At 53.2% G+C, this 23,676-nt stretch overlaps 1 protein-coding gene across 1 annotated transcript; it reads right to left on the reverse strand.

Moving 5' to 3' along the window:
- Positions 1–3,435: 3,435 nt before the first annotated feature.
- On the reverse strand, positions 3,436–10,426 carry ARSI (arylsulfatase family member I). The gene is made up of 2 exons (XM_004737827.3): positions 9,565–10,426; positions 3,436–5,729 (listed from the first exon to the last, which is right to left on the reverse strand). The coding sequence occupies exons 1-2, from the start codon at positions 9,882–9,884 to the stop codon at positions 4,322–4,324; spliced, it is 1,728 nt and encodes a 575-aa protein (XP_004737884.1). The 5' UTR covers positions 9,885–10,426; the 3' UTR covers positions 3,436–4,321.
- Positions 10,427–23,676: the final 13,250 nt, after the last annotated feature.

Consider the following 23,676-nt stretch of genomic DNA (forward strand, 5'->3'; position numbering starts at 1 on the left):
TCTTGTCCTCCCCAGCCCAGACCCCGTGCAGGAAGGTGGGACACGGCACGACACGCAGGACCTGGTGCCAGAGAGATGGCTGGAGAGGAGGGAGAAGACCCAAAGGTCTCCTTGGCAACTCTCTCTTACGCACACACCCGCTTGGAATCTTGGAGAGCTTAGCTCAGGGTATGGGCACTGCCTTGGACGGGCCCTCCCGCCCCATCCTGGATTTGACTGTTGCCCCCCACGACAGCTAATTCACTGCCTCCCCTGTGCCCACAAGCCTGGCAGCTCTGCCTGGTGGTGGCGGGCAGTAAGGAGCCAGGCCTGCCTCTGGGATGTGGAGAGAATGAGCCGATTGCATGGCGGGGGACCGTTCCTGCCAGGGCCATGGCAGGCATGCGAGCCAGCACGTGTGTGCCCATCTGCAACACGCCTGTGGTACTCGAGAGCTGGCCTGCCCGCCACAGGCTGGTGGCTGGGGGCGGGAGCCCCAGAGGTCGCTGAGCACAGCCCCAGCATGCTAAGAGAGGGAACGGGAACACAAGCTATACCCCATCGATGGGATGGAAAAGAAAAGAACTAGGGCCAGGACCAAGTTCCTGGGCCATGGCAGCGGTGGGGGGTACAGGGGGAATCAGAGCTTGGGAAGCATTGTGCCAGCCCACTCACATCCCACCTTGCACAGCCCACATGTACACACTCGCACACACACACCCAAGTGCCTCAGGGTCCTACAGGGTCTGGGCAGGGTACCACAGAGAACATGCCATCGGAAGGGTCCCCACGAGGCCTGTCCCACTAAGGGCAGTGAGCGTGGGGGGCAGAATCGGTGGAAAGTGGGCCAAGGGAGAAATGATCCTGCAGGGGGTCTGTCTAGGTGGAGGGCCATTTGGTTCATGAATGGCAGCAAGTAAAGCCAGGCTTACACTTGGGAGAGAAGTCGGGGGGCAGGGGCCAGCACTGTCCCCTGCAGGGTCCCCCGTAGGAGGCACTGCTTGCAGAGCAGAGGGAAGCAGGGAGCCAGGGGACAGAGGGCCATGGCAGTTAGAAGACACAGCCTGCAGTTAGAGGACTCAAGTTCAAGTCCGACTGTTGGTTAGGAATACTTATGGCAGGTCTTTTTCCCACTGGGGCCTCCATTTCCTCCTAAGAAATATGGGGACAAGATGTTCCCTCGCTGACTCCAAAAATATGAAAAATAGTTATTTCTGTTTAGAGCCAGGCCCAGTGCTAAGCATACTGTACAATTTATGCCTCACAACACATATCTGTGGGATGGGTTCGGTCACCGCCTATTTTGCAGAGATGCGACAGGACTTGCCCGTGTAGGGTCTGGGTGACTTTTGCACCTCCGTCCTATGTTCTTTGGCCTGCATGAGGACTGGAGGGGCCCTGACAGAGCCCAGATGGAGACCAAGGCCCAGAGACAGGAAATGGCCCTCCCTCAGTAGCAGAAGTCAGGACCGGAGTCAGGACATAATCCAGAATTCCGGACTCCTGGAACAGTGCTCCTTCCCTTACCCTGCTCTGCCTACTCCCTTCCTGCTGCTGCCGGGCTGCTTGCCTGAAGCCCAGGGTAGCTAGTCGGTACCAAGTGAGAGGAAGAAACACTGCCAAGGTCCAGGGTGGATCTCAGAGCCCTGCTGTCTAGCCATGTCCGGGGCTCCCTCCTGGTTCCTAGGGGACTGGTCACGTCTGCTCAAGACTCCACAGGCAGGGCCTAGCTAGGATAGGGCCATCCCTGGCTCTAACCTGGCTTGCTGGGAGATGTGCTGCCATCTGATCCAGCCAAGGGGGAAACCGAGGGTCTGTCTGGCATCTCTAGGGGAAACTGAGGGTCTGTCTGGCATCTCTAGGCTCCATTCTCTCAGATCAGTGACCCAAGGGGCCAGAGCTGCCTCTGGTCCACCCTTCCACCCACTCCTCCCTACCATAGGTGTATGAGCATCTGTTCAGCAGTAGCAGTCAGGGGCCTGATGCAGAGTCCAGAGCCAGGTGCTCTGCCTGGAGGAGAATCTCAGGGGCCAAAAGCCACACTGTCCGCTGGACAAAACAGAAACCACGACAAGGAGGCTGAGCCTTTCCTCCCAAGGCCCTAATCCTGGAGGCTCCTTATCCCAGTCCCTTCCACCCATCTCGGCCCTGGGTAGGCAGGCTTGGGGACAGCCGGACTGTGGACCAGGTTGCAGGCTGAAGCTTCAGTGGGGCTCCTGGGCTGTCTGCTGGGTTCTGGGTTATGCAGGACTCTGGGCCAGGCCAGCTCTAGGCTGGGTTTGAGATGCTGCAGAGCTTCCTCCCCGGGGCAGCCTCAAGGCCCAGCTGGACTCTGTTGAAGGCCAGGTTAGCCACAGGGGGTAGGCTGTGGTGTCCAGGGAGGTGCAGAAAGGGTTTTTTATGGTCCTGCTCTCATGGCCCCAACGGATGGAGGCCCAGGAAAAGAAGCAGGGCTGCAGCTCAAAGTTAGGCCACCTAAGGGTAGTCTTAGGAGAGGCCTCCAGCGAACTGGTGGGAGCCGGGAGCTGCAGGAGAGCCCTGGAGCCACACCATTCTGGAAGGGCACAGCCCTACAGCTGGGGAAGCACCCAGTGGAGCTGGTGTGTCCTGGAGAACGGGCAGACTCTGACCAACCCATCTGTGGGATATGCTGGGCCCAGGACACCATCCCAGTGGACGACTTCTTCAGTCTCCCTCCTGAGCAGGCAGAAGCGCTGGCGGTGGCCGGAACCCAGAGGCCTCAGCCAGTCCCGGCCCCTGTGCTCTGTCCTGCACAGCGTAGGCATCAACCTCCTAGAGACAGAGAAAGATCCCGCTGGGGGCAGAGGAAGGGGCCCAGGCTATGGTCCGTCACCTCGGCCCTGCAGCCCCAGGCTAGACGCTCGCTGCTGGGCTCAGCTAGCTCTGCAGAGGGGATGCACTCTGGAACCCGTCCCCAAACCCCCTCCACTGCACCGCACCCAGCCCACCCCGCCCCGCCCGTCCTGCTCATCCACAAGCTGACGAGTCCTAACAGGCCTCCTTTGCCAGTGACAAAAATAACTATTTTCAAAATTCACAGCAGGGCTTTCGCCTACACACGCTGCACCGACTGGAACCTGAAGGGAGATATGCAGAACGCAATGTGCGGATAGAGGCACGCTCTGCAGCAAGCAGGCTCTGAGCCCCCTAGGCCCCTCTTCCCGCCACTCAGCCCATGCTCCCCAGCACACACGTACAGGGGTCCCTGGAACGACCAAGTCGGAAGAGCTCTTAAATCATCCATTGTACACAGGGGGACACTGAGGCCCAGAGAGGCTCTGGGATTTGCCAGAGGTCGCCCGGTGGGCCTGTGGCAAGGCTGGGCCAAAACTCGTACATTCTGCTTCCCCACCAGCCTGTCTACCTCCTCTCCCACAGACTCGGTCAGTGGTGAGCTTCTACTTGCCCTCAGGAAGCACACACCCACACCGGTGCTCACAGACAGCCCTGCGGCCTTGGCGTCCATGTGACTGCATTTTAATCAAGTTCATGGGCTCCTCCACAACCATTACCTTGGCCAGTATATCTCTATAGCCCTTTGAGGTAGGCGGAGCTAGGGCTAACAACCCCATTTGCAGATGGGGAAATCAAGGCCCAAAGGGGAAGGGTTGGGTCCAAGGTCAAAGCAGCACCCAGTGTCCTGATTGTTAGTTCGGAGCTCTTTTCACAGCTGTTCCCATCACCCTTGATCCTGCTGTAGCTAACAGCCCAGTCTGTCCTCTGGGTGCTAGGGGCCAGAAGGAGAGCTTTCTCCCATAGCTCCCAGCACTTGTCTGGCCTCGAGATTGGCCCAAACCATGGGAGGACCAGGAAAGTCAGCCGCTATCCCTCCACTTCCGCCCTCAGCACTCTGGCCCGACCACCATGCCTCAGCGAGGGTCCAGGCCTAGAGACGCCTCCATGTGGCCCCTCACCCAAGCAGTATCCCAGAGGTGCAGGCTTCAAGGGCAAGGTCATCGAAGAGCTGGGAGGTGGCAAGGTCAACGGGAACTCCATCATGGCCCCAGGCGCCAGGTTCACTCCACGGAGCCACCAAGTCATTACAGCTCTTTCACCTAGTAAGACACGGAGGCCTTGAGAGCTCACGCAGGCCACTTGAGGTCACAGAGCAAGTCAATGGAGAGGTGGGACTGGAATCCAGGCAACCGTGTCTAGTTTATTCTCCCCCAGGCCAAGCTCCCCACCCTTCAATGGAGGAACTCTCTGCTCCCCATTTCCCTACAGGTGGGAATTTGACCTCAGGCCCCTTGGTGGGGAGGGGCAGGGCCAGGCCTGATTGGGTAAGTACATCTAGGGGGACAGAGATCATGACGTCCCCCCATCAGATCCGCTGGGACATCAGCCTGGTGTTGAGTTTACGAAAAAAGGATCGAAGCTTGCAAATCTTGCATTTTTTCTTGCGGCGCCCTCGGGAGAAGCTTCGAGCCCTGCCTTCCTCCTCCTCCTCTTCCTCTTCTTCCTCATCACTGGCCCAGGGCCCCCAAGCACCCCCATTAAAGTCGGGATGGGCCCGCGGATTCTCAGCTGGGTAGCGCACAGGGATGGCTGTGCGGTTATAGTCCACCAGACGGGCCAGAAGGGCACGGACCACATCGGGCCGTTGGCCAGCCAGGTCCTCCCGTTCGTAGGGGTCAGCGCTGATGTTGAAGAGCCACACCGCCTGGCGGGCACTGGCCATGCGCTCGAGGTTCCACCAGCTGCCGGGAAAGGCGGCCAGCGTCTGCGGTGGGATCCAATCCCCATAGCCAGGGTCCCCTGTGAGCAGCTTCCACTCACCCACGCGGATGGCAGCCTGCACAGCTGTGTTCCAGATGCCAAAGCCAGCCTCCAGGGAGCCATGCCGGGCATGGTTGTAGAGGGGGTCGATATTGTGCAGGATCTCTGTGCGCGGCGAGGCCCGGCCCTCACTGATGGTGGGCCACACATCATAGCCATCTAGCCCATCCGCCGCCGAGGCAGTGCCACCTGCCAGACCCACCAGGGTCGGGTACCAGTCAGTGATGTGCACCAGCGCCCGGCTTGTCCGGCGCTTTCGCTTGAGCAGGGGGCTGTGGACGAAGCCAAGGCCACGCACACCCCCTTCCCAGTAAGTGCCCTTGCGTCCTCGCAGCGGCCAGTTGCTACCCCCGGAGAAGGTCTGGCCGCCGTTGTCGCTAGAGAAGATGATGACGCTGTTGTTGTAGAAACCGTAGCGCTTGAGGGCCCCGGTGATGTTGCGCACGGCCTCATCCATGCAGGTTACCATGGCCGCATACTTGCGCCGGGCCACATTGCCCATGCCGCGGTAGCGGTACAGGTACTCGCGAGGGGACTGCAAGGGCGTGTGCACGGCCTGGAAGGCCACGTAGAGGAAGAGGGGCCGCCGGGGGCTGTGGCTAGCGAGGATGTGGCTGACCCGCTGGGCGTAGAGCATGGTGGAGTACTGGCCGCTGAGCCCCCAGGCAACGCTCTCGCCCTCGTGCAGGTCAAAGCCACACACCCCGGGCCCGTCACAGTTGTCGTAGGTGTAGTAGTCCACGTTGCCGGTGAGCGAGCCCAGGAAGGTGTCGAAGCCCCGGCGGGTGGGCAGGCACTCCTTCCGGTAGAAGCCCAGGTGCCACTTGCCCACCATGTGGGTGGAGTAGCCTGCCTCCTGCAGCTTCTGGGGCAGCGTCACCTGGTCCAGGGGCAGGCAGTTAGGCTGCCGAGGGCGGATGATGGAGTGTTGAAGTCCGGTGTGGATCTGGTACCTGGTGGGAAGAGGACAGCGTATGGAAGGCACAAGGAAGCTACAAACCACCACTCCAGTGCCCTCCCTGAGGGGAGCTCTGCTCCCAGCACTTCCAGCAAATGCACAGTAATAGGCATGCAAAAAGCACTCCAAATGCGTTGTCTCAACAGAATCCTCAAAATCCTCAAAATCAATAGAAGCTGATTATTTATTGTTTGACAGATGAGGAGCCTGAAGCTTGGAATGGTTCAACCACTCATCCAGGATCACGCAGCCAGGAAGGTGGGGGAGTTAAGAGTCGAACCCAGGTTAATCATGACAAAAAAAAATAATAATAACTAATACCAAGTCCTCTCTCTGTGCTCGGCATTGTGCTAAGCCCCTTATACTAAGCATCTCACCAACTCCCCACTAACCTAGGGAGTGTATGCGTGTCATTATTATTCCCATTTTCCAAATAAGGAAACTGAGGCTCAGTAAGTTAAGTCATTTGCCAAGTGATTCAAACAATTAGTAACTGGAGTGGGGATCTAAATCCCAGGGGTCTTCAGAGACTTCAGAATTCCTAAGTTCTTTCAAAGAATGAGTCACTTTTGTTTCTGGGTTAACATTTAGTACACATGATCATCATCCTATGTGGCCATTGGGTTCTGCTTAGTTGTACGTGATCGTGGGTCCAGTGGTATGTAATGGGGCTGTCCTTTACTCAACTTTGTATTCCCGGCATTCAGGTGATGTTTAAACAATCCTCAATTACGTCTGGAAGGAAAGAAGGAAGGAAGGAAGGCAGGCAGGCACTCAGGATTTTAGAGGCAGAAGGGATCGAAGTCAATTTCTAGTGTATTTATTCTGTCTTTAAAAACACAGGTCCAGGGCGCCTGGGTGGCTCAGTGGGTTAAGCTGCTGCCTTCGGCTCAGGTCATGATCTCAGGGTCCTGGGATCGAGTCCCGCATCAGGCTCTCTGCTCCGCAGGGAGCCTGCTTCCTCCTCTCTCTCTCTCTGCCTGCCTCTCTGCCTACTTGTGATCTCTCTCTGTCGAATAAATAAATAAAATCTTTAAAAATTAAAAAAAAAAAAAAAAAAACACAGGTCCAGGAGCACCTGGGTGGCTCAGTTGGTTAAGCGTCTGACTTTCACTCAGGTCATGATCTCAGGACCCAGGGATGGAGCGAGGAGTGGAGCCTTGCATCAGGCTCCACACTCAGCAGGGGGTCTGCTAGTCCCTCTCCTTCTCCCTCCGGCCCTGGCCCTCGCCAGTTCGTGCGCTCTCTCTCTCTCATAAATAAATAAAATCTTAAAAAAAAAAAAAAAAAAAAAAAGACAAACAAACAAACAGAAACCCCATATCCAGAGGAGGGGAAGGGCCTTGCTCAAGGTCACTCAGGGGTCAGGGGCAAAACCAGGACTTGAACATAAGTCCAAGCAGAGTCCAAACCCAGACTTGTCTCCAGCAAACTCAGCTGCCACGTCTCTTCCCCCATGGTGGCCTCAGTGAGCTCACATAGACGGGTGAGCTGGGTAGGATGGCAGGTCTCTGAAAACCCTCCAGTTCCCAAATTTTATGAGACCAGTTCTCACGTGCCTGCCTATACATTCATGTGGCCCCTGGATCTGGGTCACTCACCCAAGCTGACGCTCTGAGGCAGGAGCAAATGGGTTAGCAGAATCCTGCATTCCTCATCTATTCATTCAAATCCCTTCTGCGGTCAAGGTCCCCATGTGATCTGCTTGTGGTGTCCAGCCTTTACTCAGGTCTTAAAAGCCCAGAGTAAATAAGAAGGCTAGAACTTCACAAGAGTCTTAGAATCCCACAGCTTTTTCTCACCCCAGAGGAATCCTAGTTAAGCCAAGACCTGACAACCTGACTCCTTTAACCCAGGCCTGGGGCGGCGGGGGGGGGGGGGGGGCTCTCCTATTTTTGGTTTCCTTAACTTAGAGCTCTCATCCTTAGTATCACTAGCTACTGTTGCCATTTTTATATTTGTCTCTACACCACATATATTATTTCATTTAAACTTCATTAAAAGCTACAGGGAAGACTATTACTATCCCCATTCCACAGCTAATGAAACTAAGGCTCTCAAAAGTACAGCACGGGCCCAACTGCAGACGGCTAGCCAGCAGGGGCTCCGAGCTTGGAACCCAGGTCTACACAGCTTGTGCTCAAATCCTCTCGGTGATGCTGGCTCTGCAGCCCCCAATCAAGCTAATGAATGATTCCATTTAATATGGGAAGTACCCCAGGGCCAAGCGGTGGTGGGGCCTCATCACAGGGCTGGGTACCTCGGAGGACCTGTTTGTAAAGTGGGCGGACCAGCTATGGGTCACCGAAGCCCGGCTGCAAGGGGGTAACATGAGAAACACTGACTCTCTCCAGCATTGCAGAGCACGACTGGATGCCTTAACAAACACTAATGAGAGTCGTCAGCATCAGTCAGATGGAGCCAGCTGCAGGGGGCGGAGGGCAGACGCTGCCCAGCCACGCTCAGCTAACTTCCCAGATCAGGGGGTTGGAACCCAGCCCTGCCGGCTGCTCATTCCCCTGCTTCAACCGAAAGTCACCTCTCGAGAGAGAAATGCTAGCTTGTGCACAATTCTTGGAGATGCAGGTTCTTTTTCCCCTGCTGGAGGTTAGTCCACATTTGGCCCTCGCCAACACTACTGACGCCCCAACCCATAATACATACACCAGCCCCTCTTCCACACTTCCCCGTTCTATCTCCCTCCCTCTCTGTTCCTGGAGCTGAATGCTGCGCTGGGAGCGGAGGAAGAAAAGGGACCTATTCGACTCCCAGCTCTGGGACCCCTGCCAACCACCTGGCCGCTCAGCCCCCTCTCCCACCGACCCCGAAGTTGGGCAGAGGCATGAGTTGGCCCCCCCATCCCCGACTCCATGCCTCAGTTTCTCCCACCCAGGGAAACAGGGAGAGCAAGGCTCTGGTTCCTGAGATCACACTAATGGCTTTTGGGGAGAACTTTGGAGAAGGCATGACTTGGACCCTATCCAAGGAGGATTAGCTTCAGTCTTGCCAAAGGATTTTCTCCTAAGTGGCCAGAGTTTGCCTTCCACACCCCCACCTCCTGTTACCCTGCTCTTTTAATCCTGTAATCCAGCCGCCTTGCCTGTGGACAACTCCTTATGGAGAAAGCAGCACGTCTCCTGGGGGCTCCCAGCCAACTTAGGAGGATTTCGCAGATGAAAAAACAGAGGTTTGGAGAAGTGAAGGAACTAGTCACAGGTCAAAGCATCCTGTGTGTGTCTTTCTGCCCCCGCTACACGTTCCTTGGTTTCCTTTCCATGCAGCCCTCGGTTTGGGAACCCTGATCCCTCCGGTGACCTAGAAGCTGCCATTTATTATAGCCAAGCAGGATACATACAATTCATCTCATCCTCGCCTTCTTCAGGATAAACACTGCCCTCCACTCTGTTTATGGACAGAGAAGGAAGCAGAAGCTTAGAGAAGCTGAATGATTTGCTCATGGTCTCCGGGTCTGTAATTAGAAGCAGGGTTAAAACCTAAGCGTCAGAGACTGCTGTGTGCCTCTCACAAAGGGATGCCCAGGTGTCTCCTTCGCATGGTGTACAGTGTGTGTCCTAGAACATCAGAAGGAGGAGACCTCAAAGATGATCCCATCCATTCAGTGTACAGTTGGAGAAACTGAGGCCCAGAGAGGGCAAAGGACTTAACTAATGATCACACAAGGCAACTGGAGATAGAATTGGCGGAGTCCTGGTTTCCCAGGTCCCAGAGGGGTTGGGGGTAGGGGGGCTTCTGGGAATGCAGAGGAAATCGACAGGCGGGATTTATTTGGGGCACATGGGGCCAGTCCCAGCAGCCTGGGGCATACCTACCTGCCAGTGAGAAGTTGGCTCCGCGAAGGCGTGCAGATGGGCTGAATATAATAATTCTCCAGCTTGACACCCTCAGCTGCCAGCCGGTCCAGTGTAGGGGTCTCGATATCGGAGCCGTGGTAGCCCACGTCGTGGTAGCCCTGGTCGTCGGTGAGGATGAAGATGATATGGGGAGGCTGGGGTGGAGCGGCCGTAGGCTGCTCCACACCGGCCTCCCCAGGCCCGTCAGCCACCAGACTCGGCTTGGCCCAGTCCCAGGACAGGTAGCCGAAGCTGAGCAGGCTGACCAGCGAGAAGCCAGTGAGGGCGTGCATCGCCATGCCGGCCCGCGCGTCCCGGCGCACAGGGTTCCCGGGGCCTCACCGCCTCGCGCGCCCAGGGCGCACGGCCCGCACAACGGCCGGCTGGCCCGCCTGGACGCTGCGAGATCGTTCAGCGGCCCCGGGGGCAGCCCAGAAGTTGGATCAGGACCGGAGGGGGGACCTGCGCGGCCGCAGCGGGGCGCTCTGGGGAGGTCAGGCCCGCGCAGAGCTGCCTCCCGCCGCCCGCGCGCCCGCCCTGCACCGCCCTCGCTCCCTCTTTCCCAGCTCAGCCGGGCCAGCCTGAGACGCGGCGTGGCTGCTTCCAAAAAGTGCTCTCCACCATCCTCTGACTCTCCCCTTCCTATTAGCCCTCGATTTCTCCCGCCTCCTAATTTCTCTCGCCTCTGCTTTCCTTTCCTCCTCCTCCCGACCCTCCAGCCCCCGGCCCTGCCTCTCGCCCCGCCCGAGTCCTGAGAACAGTCGGGCTCCCCGCAGGGAGGCGGGCAGGACCCCAGCGGGGAAGGGGAGGGAGGCACGGGTTGGGCGGGCCTGGGGACGGGAGGGGACACCGCGGGAGAGAATGCGAAAAAGTTGTAACATCTGCCGGGGCAGAACCCCAGGTGGAGGGGCGGGACGGGGAGCAGCGGCTCCGCCCCCCGGGCGGGAAGCCCAGGCCCGGTCGGCCCTCTGGCTCCCTGGCTCCGGCCCCCTCCCGGCCGTCCCGGGCGGAGAACAGGAGGGAGAGGGGCTGCTTGGAATTCAGTGGAACAGCTCCGGAATGGCCCGGTCAGACATTCCAAGATCTTGGAACCTTAGCACCCCTGTGTGCCAGCCCTGGAGGGGTCGCGCATAGTTTTCTATTCCAACCCGTTCGTTCTACAGTTGGAGAAACTGAAGCCCTGAGATAGGTAGAAACTGGTGTAAGTCACAGGGCATGTTAGTAACTTCTTCGCCGGGGGCTCGGTGGCTGCTAGAGTGGCAGTAGAGACCGCAGTGGAGAACAGGGACGCCTTTAGCAAGCGCCTGAGGCTGGAAATCAGGAAACAAGGTTCTTGACTTTGCCAGCTTCCCTCTCCCCATCCCGACCCCTCCCCCTCTTCATTCTGCCCTTCGGGGATAGAACGCCAGCGCTAAAATCCAGAGGGCTGGGGCTGTTGAATACATCTTGTATCCACAGGATCCAGAAGTTAATCAGCACGTGTTGCATGAATGAATGGATGAGCGGGCCTCCCGCAGGAGTGCAGGCCAACTCTCACCCAAGGAAATCTCCCCAGCAGAGAAGGCAAGCTGGAGGACTTCTATGCCAGGCAGGTATCATAAAGGGGTAAAGCAGGAGGATGGCTGTGTTGCCAGAGGGAAGGCAGGGGCTCCGGAGAGCCAAAGACAAGCCAAAGACCTCAGACTTGTGTCCTGCTGACCCTTGCCATGCAAGAATGTGGGCCAGTGTTTCCAGATCTTCTGATTTTCCAAGAACACCCAAATCCGGATTATTATGAGAAATATCCCAACTGTTAAGTGCTAGCAACTAATGTAAAGCAAATTTAAGCACTGCAAAGGCCAACTCAAACCTGAGGAATATGTTAGGCCGTCAGGTGCCTTTTGCCACTTCCGTTCTGCTTTATTGTTTTCCAAAGTTGTCCTAGGCTGCATTTTTAAATGGGAGAACTGAATTAAACAAAAGCAGTTAGGCTCCCTTACCACCAGCACTTCAGATGTTGGCTATGCTGAGCTCCAGGAGGGGAGCTGGTAAAGCTGTATTTTCCAATCTTATGTGGCCAAGGACTGTCCTTTCCACAGGGCTTCTAGAAGGGCCAGTGTCTGGGGAATTGAGGGGAACGAAGAGTGCCCAGGTGTGTCTTCTCTGCTAGCATCTTTCCCCTGCCAGTATGCTGTCATAATCTCTTCCCTCTTCCTTAAAACCACTGTGTGTGGGGAAAGAAACCAGACCTCTGGAATAGCAGCCGGAGTGAACCCACATTTTTTTGAAATGAGGGCTGCATGGAGCCGGCAGCTCCTGTTTTACTCAAAGCCCCATAGTGAGAGTGACCAGATTTATCAGAAGGGAAAACTGAGCCTGTTGTTCTGGCCAAAAAAACGTTGAGGACAGACAGGAAAAATACAGCCTCCTGAGGGGAAATGCTGCTAAAACGGTGTTTCTGGAGGCTTCAGCCTGAAGGCTGTGCTGGAGGTCAAAGTGGGACAAGTCACGAGGGTCAGACGGACTTGGGTTTTGAAGTCTTCGCATTGTCCCAGACCTCGGTCAGGAGGAGTAGAAGTGGCCCAGGGAGAATGGCAAGGGAGGTGGGTTGGGGAGGGATGTAGCCTGGAAGGAAAGAGGCCTGGGGACATGGGGAGGGGAGATCACAGGCTGCAGATCTCGGGGTGGGGAGGGGATGGGTGTCAAAGGTACAATACAAGCTGAATTTCTAAGAATTCAAGAAGGTGGGCTCTGACATCAAACTGCCTGTGTTCAAATCCTCCCTTTTATTTGGGATCAGGCCCTAGGGCAGATTATTTGGCCTCCCTCTGTGCTCGCTTCGGCAGCACATATATTTGGCCTCCCTCAGCCTCAATTTTTTCTTCTATAAAATGGGATCATAATATAAATGAGACACAGTACAGTGTTCAGGAAAGTGCTCAGCCCAGAGTAAGTACTCCGTGAAGGTGAATGATTATGATGGTTGTTCTCTGCGGTTCAGGAAGAGAAGACTAAGTCCTGTGGTTGAATGTTACCGGGAGGCAGATTTCAGGCCAATTTAAGGGATTACTTTTGTAGGAAATCTGGCGGTTTTCTTAATAAAAGGATGGCAGTGATGGGTGAATCAGCACATGGAGAGGAGTAGGTGGGACTCTGGGGCCCAGCTCATGTTCCCCAGCATTCTTATTTAAGGGCCCCTTGGTACTCCCCCAAACCCATGGTGGTCTCAGGGGACATCTTTCCCCTCTAACATTCTAGGCAAATGGACACTGGCCAGCAACTCTGAATGCCATTACACAGCCGGACCAGGCTGGAACACTTAGGCCGGACATTTCCAAAGGCTTAAGGATGCCGGGGCGGGGGGAGGGGGGCAGGGAATAAGCAAGGACTAACGTGAATCAAGTCGTATCAGTGTTAAGACGTGACTCACTCATCTTCCCTTTATGTTCCCTACAGGATGCCTACCTGCCTTCTTCCCTGAGACAATGTCCATCAGCCCTGTTGCCACCCAGATGGATTCAAGAACTCGAAAATGTCTCAAGTTCAGGCCCAAAATAAGTCTCAGAGAAACAGAAGTTCCCTCTTGAGCCAAGCTAGCCTTTGCAGTTTCTGTCTCAGGACCTACCTGTTTCCGAGGTGAATGACAGCAGAAACATCCATCCTCTACAGAGTGGGGAGATCTACCCCCTCCTTCACACAGGTGCACACTTCCCCATCACCCACAAAGAGCAGCTGCATTAAAACAGGACCAGAAACCTAACACCTGCTCACAGAACGCAGATCAGACAAGGTGGGGGTATAGCGCTGTTACTTCCCGCTGGACTTCAAAAAGCTCTGAGCTCCGTGTTACTAGCACAAGGCAAAAGGGGCAAAAAGTGCCCATCTGCCCAGGAGGGATAGAGATTCTGAACTGAAATGGGGAGCAAAACTGAAGGACTTTGAAAGTTCTTTCCAACTTGAAAATGTTATGATTTGGATTATTTACCCATAGAAAACTGTTTGGGATGCAGAGATCTAAAAGTGAAAAAGTGGGTGGGTCCGTTTTGTGGCTTTGTCTTTCATTGCTGTGTGTGTGGTGTAGGTGTAGGTGTGTGTGTATGTTTGGCCATTTTTGAGCTAAAATTAACTCAGTACAGATAATATTTTCTTCTGACTTAATTGACCTTGGCAAAGATCTTTTGCACAGATTATGCATGCTCTTGTCCTCTGGAGGTCAATTTGTGTAAACTGGGCCCAGTCAAGGACTGGAAAGATAACACAGAAGTCGTCTGGACAGTCAAAAATGTCTTAGAGTTCAATTCCTTAATTCAGAGTAGAGCTCTTCAGCCTTTCCCCAGTCCAGGCCTACTGACTCTTGCTTTGTATGCAAGTTACAAGGCTAACGACTGTGTTTCCAATCTGAGAATATTGGAGAAAGTTCAGAGGGAATAAAGTAGACGGTGGCTCGAGACACTTGCCTGTTTTGTAGTAATACAGATTCACAGTGAAAGTGTCAGGAAGAAACAAAAGAATAAACATAAAATCAGACCAGTGAATTTCCCCAAAGCCGGGGAGGTTAGGGCCATTTGGTGTCCAAGCAAAGAGCTATGTCCACGGGCACCACCAAATCATGGCCATGCCACAGAAGGGAATGTGGGGTCACCCTTCGGCACTTAAATTCTGTTCAAGATCCTCTTTTTAAGAAAGCTGGAGAAAGGGGCACCTGGGTGGCTCAGTGGGTTAAAGCCTCTGCCTTCGGCTCAGGTCATGATCCCAGGGTCCTCGGATCCAGCCTGGCATCAGCATCGATGGCATCAGCATCAGGCTCTCTGCTCAGCAGGGAGCCTGCTTCCCCGCCCCCTCTCTCTCTGCCTACTTGTGATCTCTGTCAGTCAAATAAACAAAATCTTTAAAAGAAAGAAAGAAAGCTGGAGAAGGCATCCGCGATGTTTTAAGGTTTCTATCAAAACTGGTTACTTTGAGTGGTTCCTGCTGTAAGCCCAGCTTCAGCTTCAGCTGGAGAGCACCTTCCCCAAAGATTCAGGCTCAGGCAGGAGGATGCAGCTCTGCCCAGGTGCCGGAGGTCGGGCTCCCCAGCAGCAGGCCGGGCTCAACGGCCTCCTGCCTCTCCTCAGAGCCGTTGGAGGCCAGTATTCCATTCCTCGCACTTAAGCCCTGCAAGCTCCTGGGGCTTGAGAGGGCGTGGGGCGTGTGGGATGTGGCACTCAGCACACTGAGTGGGAGCCCAGAATTCGGCTCCTGGCATCCTTTCCAACAATCAGGCCGTCTCCTCCTAATGAGCAGTTTCTCTATTTGCAAAAATGCCTCCCGAGAGAAAATTCCACAGGTTTCTTTCGCCCTCCAGTCTAGTGGCCACAGGTTCTCACTTTAACTCCCACGCTTGACTGGTGCCTCGTTAGTTACAATGAATGAACGATCCTAGGTGAGGTCAGAGGTGTTTTAGGAAGCCGTGCTGGGTGCAGCCCACAGACGACTGACCGCCCAGAGAAGCCACTCTCTCCGGGGGGTAGGGGTGGGGGCAGGCTGAGGGGCATCCAAGACCCAGTCCTTGCTGGATATTATTTGGACAAAATGGTTCTAGGAGGAAGAGCATTTTCCCTCTTGATGGTGGTACACCTCCTTCTGCATTTCTGAGCAGGGAGACACACTCCCGACCCTTGCTTCCGGTCCTCTTGGTGGTCTCACCGAGTCCCCCTTGTTTTAGCATCAGGATCCCCGTATCAGACTTCTGAACCGCGAGTGCCAAGAGCCAGGGCACCCTGGTCCCTTGCCTTTAACCCTTCACGGGGCCCCAGTCCTGGGCATTTCAATGGCTTCTTTCTCTGGCACTCAATGAAACATTCTTCCAAGCAGGTTATTGAAAGCAGAGCTCCGGGTCCACAATGGGCGCTCTGTGCTCATAGCCGCTGCCCAATCTGTTTGCCCAGCTCTACTGCGGCCTTGCCTCTCCGCACACTCCCCACCCTCCACCCACCCGACCCCGGCCCCACCTCGAGGCCAGCTCAAAGGGAGGCCGTATGAAAGGACTTGTTCTCCACCTTCTCAGAAATTCCCGCCTGGCCTCTGCCAGCCTCAGGAGGAATTAGCCCAGCGGGACCCAGGCTTGCCTCCAGCCCGTCCATCCGGGGCTCTGCCCACTTTGATGTCCAGAGGTTTCCGTCCTCCCTGGTCAGCTGGCTTCTCTTTCACACGCTCACACCAGGTGGGACTTTCAGAGAAAGAGGTGAAGTCCCAGAGGGTGAGACTGAAAGTGAGGGGCCCTGAGATCCAGATAAGTGGAGGGGCTCGCAAAAGTGAGGCTGCCCGGCTGCCCACTAGCGTCCCCCCACCCCAGGTTCAGGGAAGGAAAGAGTGCCCGGTTGAGACCCCGGGAGCCAATGGCTGTGTTCCAGCCCAGCTCTGCCATTGGCTAGCTGTGTGACTTAGCTACCTGAGTCGACCTCTCGGTGCCTCGGTTTTCTTGTTTGTAAAACAGGAATAATTATAGTAGCTACCTCATAAGGTTGTTGTAAGGCTTACAGCAGACAAGGCATGAGCCTCTCTGAGCATGAAGACTGGTACGTTATAAGCTCTCATGAAAAGATAGCTGTTGTTATTATTGTTACTATATTTAAATTCTATTGTTATAATACTTGGAGTTTATTCCTACAAGTCCATAGCCTCAGGGACAAAAATCTGCATTCCCTTGATCAAGCCCTTTTTCTCTTCCAGAATTTTCCATGGCAAGCTATGCACAGTCTGTAGTAATAATGCTATAATAGCCTGCATTTCGTGAACACCCACTATGTACCACATTCCATGCGTGATGACATCATCTCACCGAATTCTCATGGACACAGGTAAAATTATTACCATCACCTGCATCTTCCAGATAGAGAAACTGAGAAGCAGAGAAGGAGGAAGTAATTTGCCCAACCTCACACAGCTAGGAAGTGTCAGAGCAGGATTTGAACACAGGTCTGGGATCCAAGGGCTGTTGTACTGAATGTGCCACTATTCCCTCTCCTGTTAGAGACCCTCCAGCCTCTCACTGGGGTCTTCGCTTCCGGTTCCCCCAGTGCCCTTGGTGCTTGGACCCCAGCTCTCTCAGTGCACTGGAATCCCCCGGCACTCTCCAGGGGTCCTGAGAGGCAGCCTCATATGCTGGCATCTAGGATAGAGCTCCACCACTTGGCCCCCAGTGTCTCTTGGCCCTGATCCCTGCCTTTTGCATCCCCTCCCCGAGGTCCCAGTGCCTGCTCCAGTAGCTTGGGATATCCCCCGAAGTCCTTTGAGGCAGAGGCTTCCCCTGGCTGCCTGACTTCTCAGAAACAGATATCACCTGTCACCTCTGTCTCCCTGTGAAACAAGAGCCTGTCTCCCAGGGCAGCTGTATTGCAGGGCTTTTCTTCTAAGGGACAGTGCAGCCCAGCCCCGGCTGCCTCCTGGCCCTGGCTAGACAGCTCCAAGCCAGGGATGCTCACTAATGACGGGGAAGAGGCTTGCCTCGGTTTCCATGGGAACGGCTGCGCTGCTCCGCTTAGTCAATCACTCTATGAATCTCCTGCTGGTCTGAGAGTTATTTTGCATAGACATGCTTCACTCTTACCCAGGAACTCTGCACTGGCTCTTCAGATCCTTCCAGATAGCTTATAAAGTTCATTTTCTCTTTCCTTCCTTGGTCGAAGTTCCTTTATCTTGAAAGCTCAGCTCAAATCCCACCTCTTCTAAGAGATCTTTCCAGGTCCCCTCCTCTCACCCCTCCCCAGGTGGAGTCAATCTCCTGCACCCCGCGCTCCCCTGGGGCATGTTTATGGCTCTCTTAGATCACAGTCTGCCTGTTTCACAGTTATTTATGTGTCTCCCTCTGAGCCCCCGGTGAGTGATCAGCCCATAGTAGGTGCTAAACAAACATTTGTTTGAATTTATTTGAGTTTCCCTTTCAGGGTTTTAAAAAATTACTATTATTAACAGTACAGACCCTTACTAATAATCCCTAAGCTTGTAAAATTATTTACAGTTTATATATAGCTTCGTGCTCGAGGGCTTTAAACTTTAAACCCCAGCTCCTCCTTTGCGAGCTCTGTGACAACGTACAAGCCCAGTGACTGTTCTCAGCTTGCTTCTCGTCCGTAAAATGGATCGTTGTAAATATTAAAATAAACGTGTAAAGAGTTTACTTAGCACAGGGCCAGATGCTCGCGATGCCTCAGTGAAATGTTAGTCATTATTCTAACCACAGTCTCATTCGGACCCCACCAGAGCTCTAGGATGAGAAGAAGGGCAGGGTTTTTGTCAATGTTGTTCTTGTTGCCCAGGACACGCGAGAAGGCTGAGGCTCGGAGACAGGAAGGTTGGTCTAAATGTTCAGACCTCTGCCGAGTGCTACGGTGGGTGCCCGTTGTCAGCCGTGGAGCCCTCTCCCCTTTCCTGGTGCTGGAAGCTGCATTTCCCTGTGCAGAGCCACTCCTTCCTCCTGGTGGGTCCACTCCGAGGCAGGCGTGGCTAATCAGAGCATCAGATGTCCCTGGCCACAGTGATTAGTGCAGGGACAGGCGAGGGGACCCAGCTCAAAGGGAGTCCAATGAGACTCACTTCTGAGGTTTTGTTTGCATTTCTGAGAACAAGATTGTCTCTTTGCTGCTGGACTGGAAGCCTAACTCTAGGCTGACTCTAGGGGCCAACTCTAACAGAGAGGAAGGCCAAGTGCAGAGGTGAAGACAGATTCATCATATTGTCAGTTGAGCCGAGGAATTCCGAACAAACAACTCTCTACGGACTTTGGCAATGGGAATGGCTACAGACCTTCTATCTTGCGCCAGGTTGCATTGGTGTCTGTCACCTACAACTGAACAAGTACCAGCTATTGCAAATATCCTGTCTCCTCCACACTGAGGTCAGGGGTCTCTCCATTGCGTTCGTTCACACGACAAACACTGAACACTTGCTATGTGCCATCTACTACTTCCCAGGGCTGAGACTGCAGGGATGGGCAAGACTAACCACCCAGCCCTTGGGGTGAGCTAATGGTCCACTGTCATCCCACTTGACATAGGAAGAGACTGAGACTCAGAGAGGGGGACATCTCCAAAGTACGTGTCCTTCAAATGAGTCAGGGTACCATGGTTCAGAATGAGGCTGGCCAGGAGCTGGGACAGGCAGCTGGGACTGGCCAGTCACTGTCAGGAAGGTATGGTTGGGGCAATTCATGAGTTTCTGCTTATCCTAGGTCAAAGCAGGAAGGTTCTGGACCCAAGCAAGAAGTGGGACACAGAGGCTGAGACTCTAGACCCCCAGCTCTAGCACTCCCGACAGGGGATGTTTTCCTGGGAACAGTGTGGTCTGTTTTGGGGGTCTGATTTGGGGGATTTGGCTCCCATGCTCCAGGCTGAGTGGATAGCCTCTCCTCCTGGGCTAGAACTTGATTACTAAAGGCTCTCCAGCCTCAGGATTATCCCAAGAGGAGATTTCTTCTCCTGGGATCTCTCACTACACTTCTCAAAGTGAAAGGCCCACTTTCCAGCCCAAGCTGAGACACGTTTTTCTCCTCCATCTGATGACTCAGCCCCTGGGAGAGACCAGTCTCTCCAGGGCTGGGCCCCTTGGGGAGGCTGTGATGTCTAGAAGTTGGATGTGCTCTCAGCTTGCTTTGTTTGTCTCTGCCTCATCTGGATCTAGAGTCTGACATATAATAGATGAGTGCGTTTTTCTCGAATGAATGTTTGTGGGTTTTGGTGTGCTTGTTTACTTGTGGGGGGTTTTCCGAAGGAGAGAGTATGCCCATCCCGAGGCAAGCTGACTGTGAAGCTAGTATGGTTTAAGCATGCAGACCCTTCCCCAGCACTGGCCCCTCTCTAAGCCCTGGGAGGGGACCCAGCCATGGTCATGTGCTTCTATAAGACTTACACAAGGCATTTGAACTGCAATCAGTTGAGATCACTCACTTTTTCCATGCTGCCCTCCTTACTGTCAGGTCTTCCTTTTGTCCAGTGCCTTGAGAGTAGCTGTGGAATTTGGGGGATCTGGCTAAGAAGAAGTGGAGTTGGTGATACCTTTAGTTTGCATCTGGCAGCCGTCTAGGTTTTGCATATAGTTCAGTCAGCTGTTTCAGGATAAGAATGTCCTGAAGGACCCCTTGCTGTCTCCCGAGCCCACTCACCTGGCATAAAGACACAGAGATGAAGGCTCCGAGCTACATGGCGCCATGAACCTGTCCTCCAGGATCTGGCAAAAGAATTGTGTGTGCTGGACAGGAGGGCTTGTTTGAAATCTAGGAAGCTGGAAGCGAGGCTATAGACAGTTCTTCCGATGATCAGGCCTCTACGATTGTAAGCAGATAAGCCTTCCCTTCTTTATTTGTGGCTTATGGTTGAACTGCATCCCTCTGAAAAGATCTGTTGTTGTCCTCATTGCCGGTACCTCAGAATGAGACCTTAGTTGGAAACAGGGTCTTCTTGGAGGTAGTCAAATTAAAACAAGACCCCTAGAAGGGGCCTTAATCTGATATAATTGTGGTGACCTTATAAAACGGGGGAGGTTTGGACACAGAGATGGACAGACAGAGAAACCCCAGGTAGAGATGAAGGCAGAAATCAGGGTGATGCTTCTACAAGGCCAAGAACACCGAAGACTACCAGCAAACCCCTAGAAGCCATGAGAGGGGCCTGGACCAGATTCTTTCTCACAGCCCCCGGAAGGAACCGATACTGCCAACACCTTGATCGCAGACCTCTAGCCTCTAGAACTGGGAGACAATACATTGCTGTGGTTTAAGCCCCACAGCATGGAACTTGGTTAAGGAAGTCCAAGTAAAAAAATCCACTTGGGGAACAGAAGTCATCAGAAGACCTGTGTGTGTGTGTCCCAAACCTGGGGCAACACCACACACGGTGAGAACAACCATGTGTGAAGTCCCATGTTTCGTGCATTCCAACTAACACAAATCAAAAGGAAAAATCCAGTTAATCCTGCAAGAAGGAGGAGCCGATTATCTTTCCATTTTCTTTCCAGGAGCATACCTTAGATGACACCGGTGCTCTGCCCCCCACCCTCCAAGAACTACACGGCTCCCACCATCTGGAACTTTCTCTCATTGTCTGCAGCTAGGACTTCCCTACCTCCACCACAAGGGCCTCCTCCCATTACCTGTGTGTGCTCTCCCACATCATATTTAGAAAACAACCGGCTGGACTCTGCTTCTATGGGCCCAGATCTCAAATTGAAGATTCTAGAGGTTTGAGGGGTAGAGTGACCTGAACCCTGTCCCCCAAACCACCCTTCCTCGTCAGTTTCCATTCCTTCCCCCAGCCCAGAAAACCAAATCAGAGTTCTTTCCTCTCAGACCCTGAAGGAACATTGCCTTCATGTTTGGCCCCAGGCGAACATTCTCAATTACCCTGGAAAGGCCATCTAAACATTGGCGATTCTGCTGGGTTTTTCTTTCCACCTTTTCCTCCTCCTTCCCCTGGCCTGGCCTCCAGCCTCTCTTCCATATTCCGTGCCCCACAGTGTCCTCAGGGGAACTCAGCCCTCCCTCTTCCTCTGCAACCCACCTCCCACCCACACTTACCACCAGCCTCCTTTCTCTTATCAGATGACTGGCCACTCGGGTTTTTTTTCTTAGGCGTCTGTCTGAGGCTCTTGGCTAAGGATGTGGGCAGAAGCAGAGGGAAACTACAGGGTGGTTCGTCTGTAGCAGCCAGGTAGGGATTCAGGGGCTCACCATGCGGAGGGTTCTAGAACAACCTCGAGTACAACTTGACTCATCAAGATTCTGGACTTGGCACTGAGAAAAGGGGATTGATCAGGACCCTTGGAGAGAGAGAAACCCATCTTGCCTGCTTAATGCAAGAAAGGGGAGTTTTTTGACTGATGGAGCCATGAGGAAGAAGAAGGAGGGGGTGCCTGGGTGACTCAGTGGGTTAAAGCCTCTGCCTTCAGCTCATGACCTGAGGGACCCAGCCCAGGGTCCTGGGATCGAGCCCTGCATCGGGCTCTCTGCTCAGCAGGGAGCCTACTTCCCTTCCTCTCTCTGCCTGCCTCTCTGCCTACTTGTGGTATCTGTCCGTCAAATAAATAAATAAAATCTTAAAAAAGAAGAAGAAGAAGAATGGGGCTTCTGCGGGGACTTACATTATCCCATTTTTTCACCTTTGCCCCCTCTGTAGCTGTCACTTTTATTTTTCCAGGCTCACCAGGAAAACACTCACAGACCCTTCCTTGGCCCAAGTTATAAAGTCCCAGAGAGCTCACACATTACTGGTGGGAATATTCAGAATGGTGCGGCCACTGTGAAAAACAAAAGTCAACGTGGAATTACCTTAAGACCCAGCAATTTCATACCTAACTGTATGCCCCCCAAAATTGAAAATAAGGACTCAAACATGTACTTGTACACAAATATTCATACAGCGCTATTCATGATAGCCAGAAGGTGGAAACAACTCAAACATCTTTCAGTGGATGAATGGGTAAACAACTTTTGGTAAACACATGCCATAGAATATCACTCAGCCATAAAAAGGAATGGACTACTGAGACATGCTCAGTGTGAATGAGCCTCAAAACCAATATGCCAAGGGAAAGACGCCAGATGCCAAAGGTCGTGAATTGTCTGATTCCATCTGTGGGAAATAGCTAGAAAAGGACAATCCATAGAATGCAATTTGGTGGTTGTCAGAGGAATTGGAAAAAGGAAATGTGGAGCTTAATTGCTGTTGGGTTTCTTCTGGAGGTGATGAAAAGGTTTCTGAAGGAAGAGGGGGTGGTTGTCCAATGTTGAATTGCTCCCTCACCTTTAGAAAGTTAATTTAAGGTCATACTCATTTCACGACCATAAAATGTAAAAGCCCCTGAGAGCAGCTCTAGTTGGCCTAGCTTGGATCACCGGCCCACCCTCCAGTCAACAGGGATTAGGGGTGGGATCTACAAAGACAGGGCAGCTCGCCTTGGAGTCACATGGTTGCAGTTGGGGGAAGTTCCTTTCCTGAAGAGGTGGGAAACAGAGCCCTCTTCTGAGACAATGAAACCTTAGTTTCATAAAAGAATCACCAAACAGCAGGGCTAAAAGAAAATCTGGAACTACACCATCTGTTTGGTGGCTACTAGTTAAATATGGCCATTTATTTATCTTTTAGTATTTTATTTATTCATTTGAGAGAGAAAGAGAGAGAGACAGAGGATGAGCAGAGGAAGAGGCAAAGGGAGAGGAGAGGGAGAAGCAGACTCCCCACTGAGCCGGGATTCCACATCCCAGGACCCTGGGATCGTCACCTGAGCAGAAGGCAGACACTTAACCGACTGAGCCACCCAGGCACCCCACGTATGGCCACGTAGACTTAAATTAATTTGGTTTCTAAATGGCATCAGCACCTTTCAACAGCTAGTGGCTACCATATTGGACAACAGAGATACATAGAACTTTTCCATTATTGTAGAAAGTTCTATTGGACAACACTAATTTAGGGATCATGAGTCCAAGCTCTTCATTTTTCAGGTGCGGGAAATGAGACCTAGAGGAGAGGACTTACATCAATGCACACAATATTTTAGGGCCATAGCCAGAACCAACACTCGGGCTTCTTGAGTCCTACTCCAATGACGGGCTTTCCCTACAGGGGCACCCGCTGCAGGTGCCGTCTCTCCTCAGGGGGCTCTCAGTTTCATGGGAGAGAAGACACACCCACAAGAAATGACTGGGCAGCCTGTTTGATTCCATTCACTGATCATCTTGAGAGGCTCTGGGGGGCCAGGCACCCAGTCACGCCGGGAAATCAGTGCACGCCACAGAGAGGATGATTGGCAAAAGACCACACAAACATAGGGGAAGGGGAGATGAAGTTCTTAATCGGAATGAAGCTCTAATGTCTTTCTGTTTATAAAAGCAACATGCTCGTTGCATACAACTTAGAAAGCCTCGAAAAATATTAAGGAAAAATAAGTATCACCACAATCTTCATGACTCAGAGATTGTCATGGTTAACATTTTTATATATATCCTTCTAGGCCTTTTTTTCTCTCTGCATTTCCAATTATAGACACATATATATGGATCAAAATGCATTTTATACACTTTATTCTGTCTCCTGCTTTTTTCTGCTTAATATATTTTGTACAGTTTTTTGTGTAATCAAA

This window comes from Mustela putorius, unplaced genomic scaffold (assembly GCF_011764305.1).
Source record: "Mustela putorius furo isolate JIRA1106 unplaced genomic scaffold, ASM1176430v1.1 tig00000407_pilon_pilon_pilon, whole genome shotgun sequence".
In the NCBI taxonomy this organism is placed as follows: Eukaryota; Metazoa; Chordata; class Mammalia; order Carnivora; family Mustelidae; genus Mustela; species Mustela putorius.

Excerpts from the sequence above, each read along its gene's own strand:
- ARSI (XM_004737827.3), bottom strand. The coding sequence starts at position 9,884 with ATGGCGATGCACGCCCTCACTGGCTTCTCGCTGGTCAGCCTGCTCAGC. Across the intron at positions 5,730-9,564 it reads AGCCAACTTCTCACTGGCAG|GTACCAGATCCACACCGGAC; the intron begins GTAGGTATGCCC and ends TCTTCCCACCAG.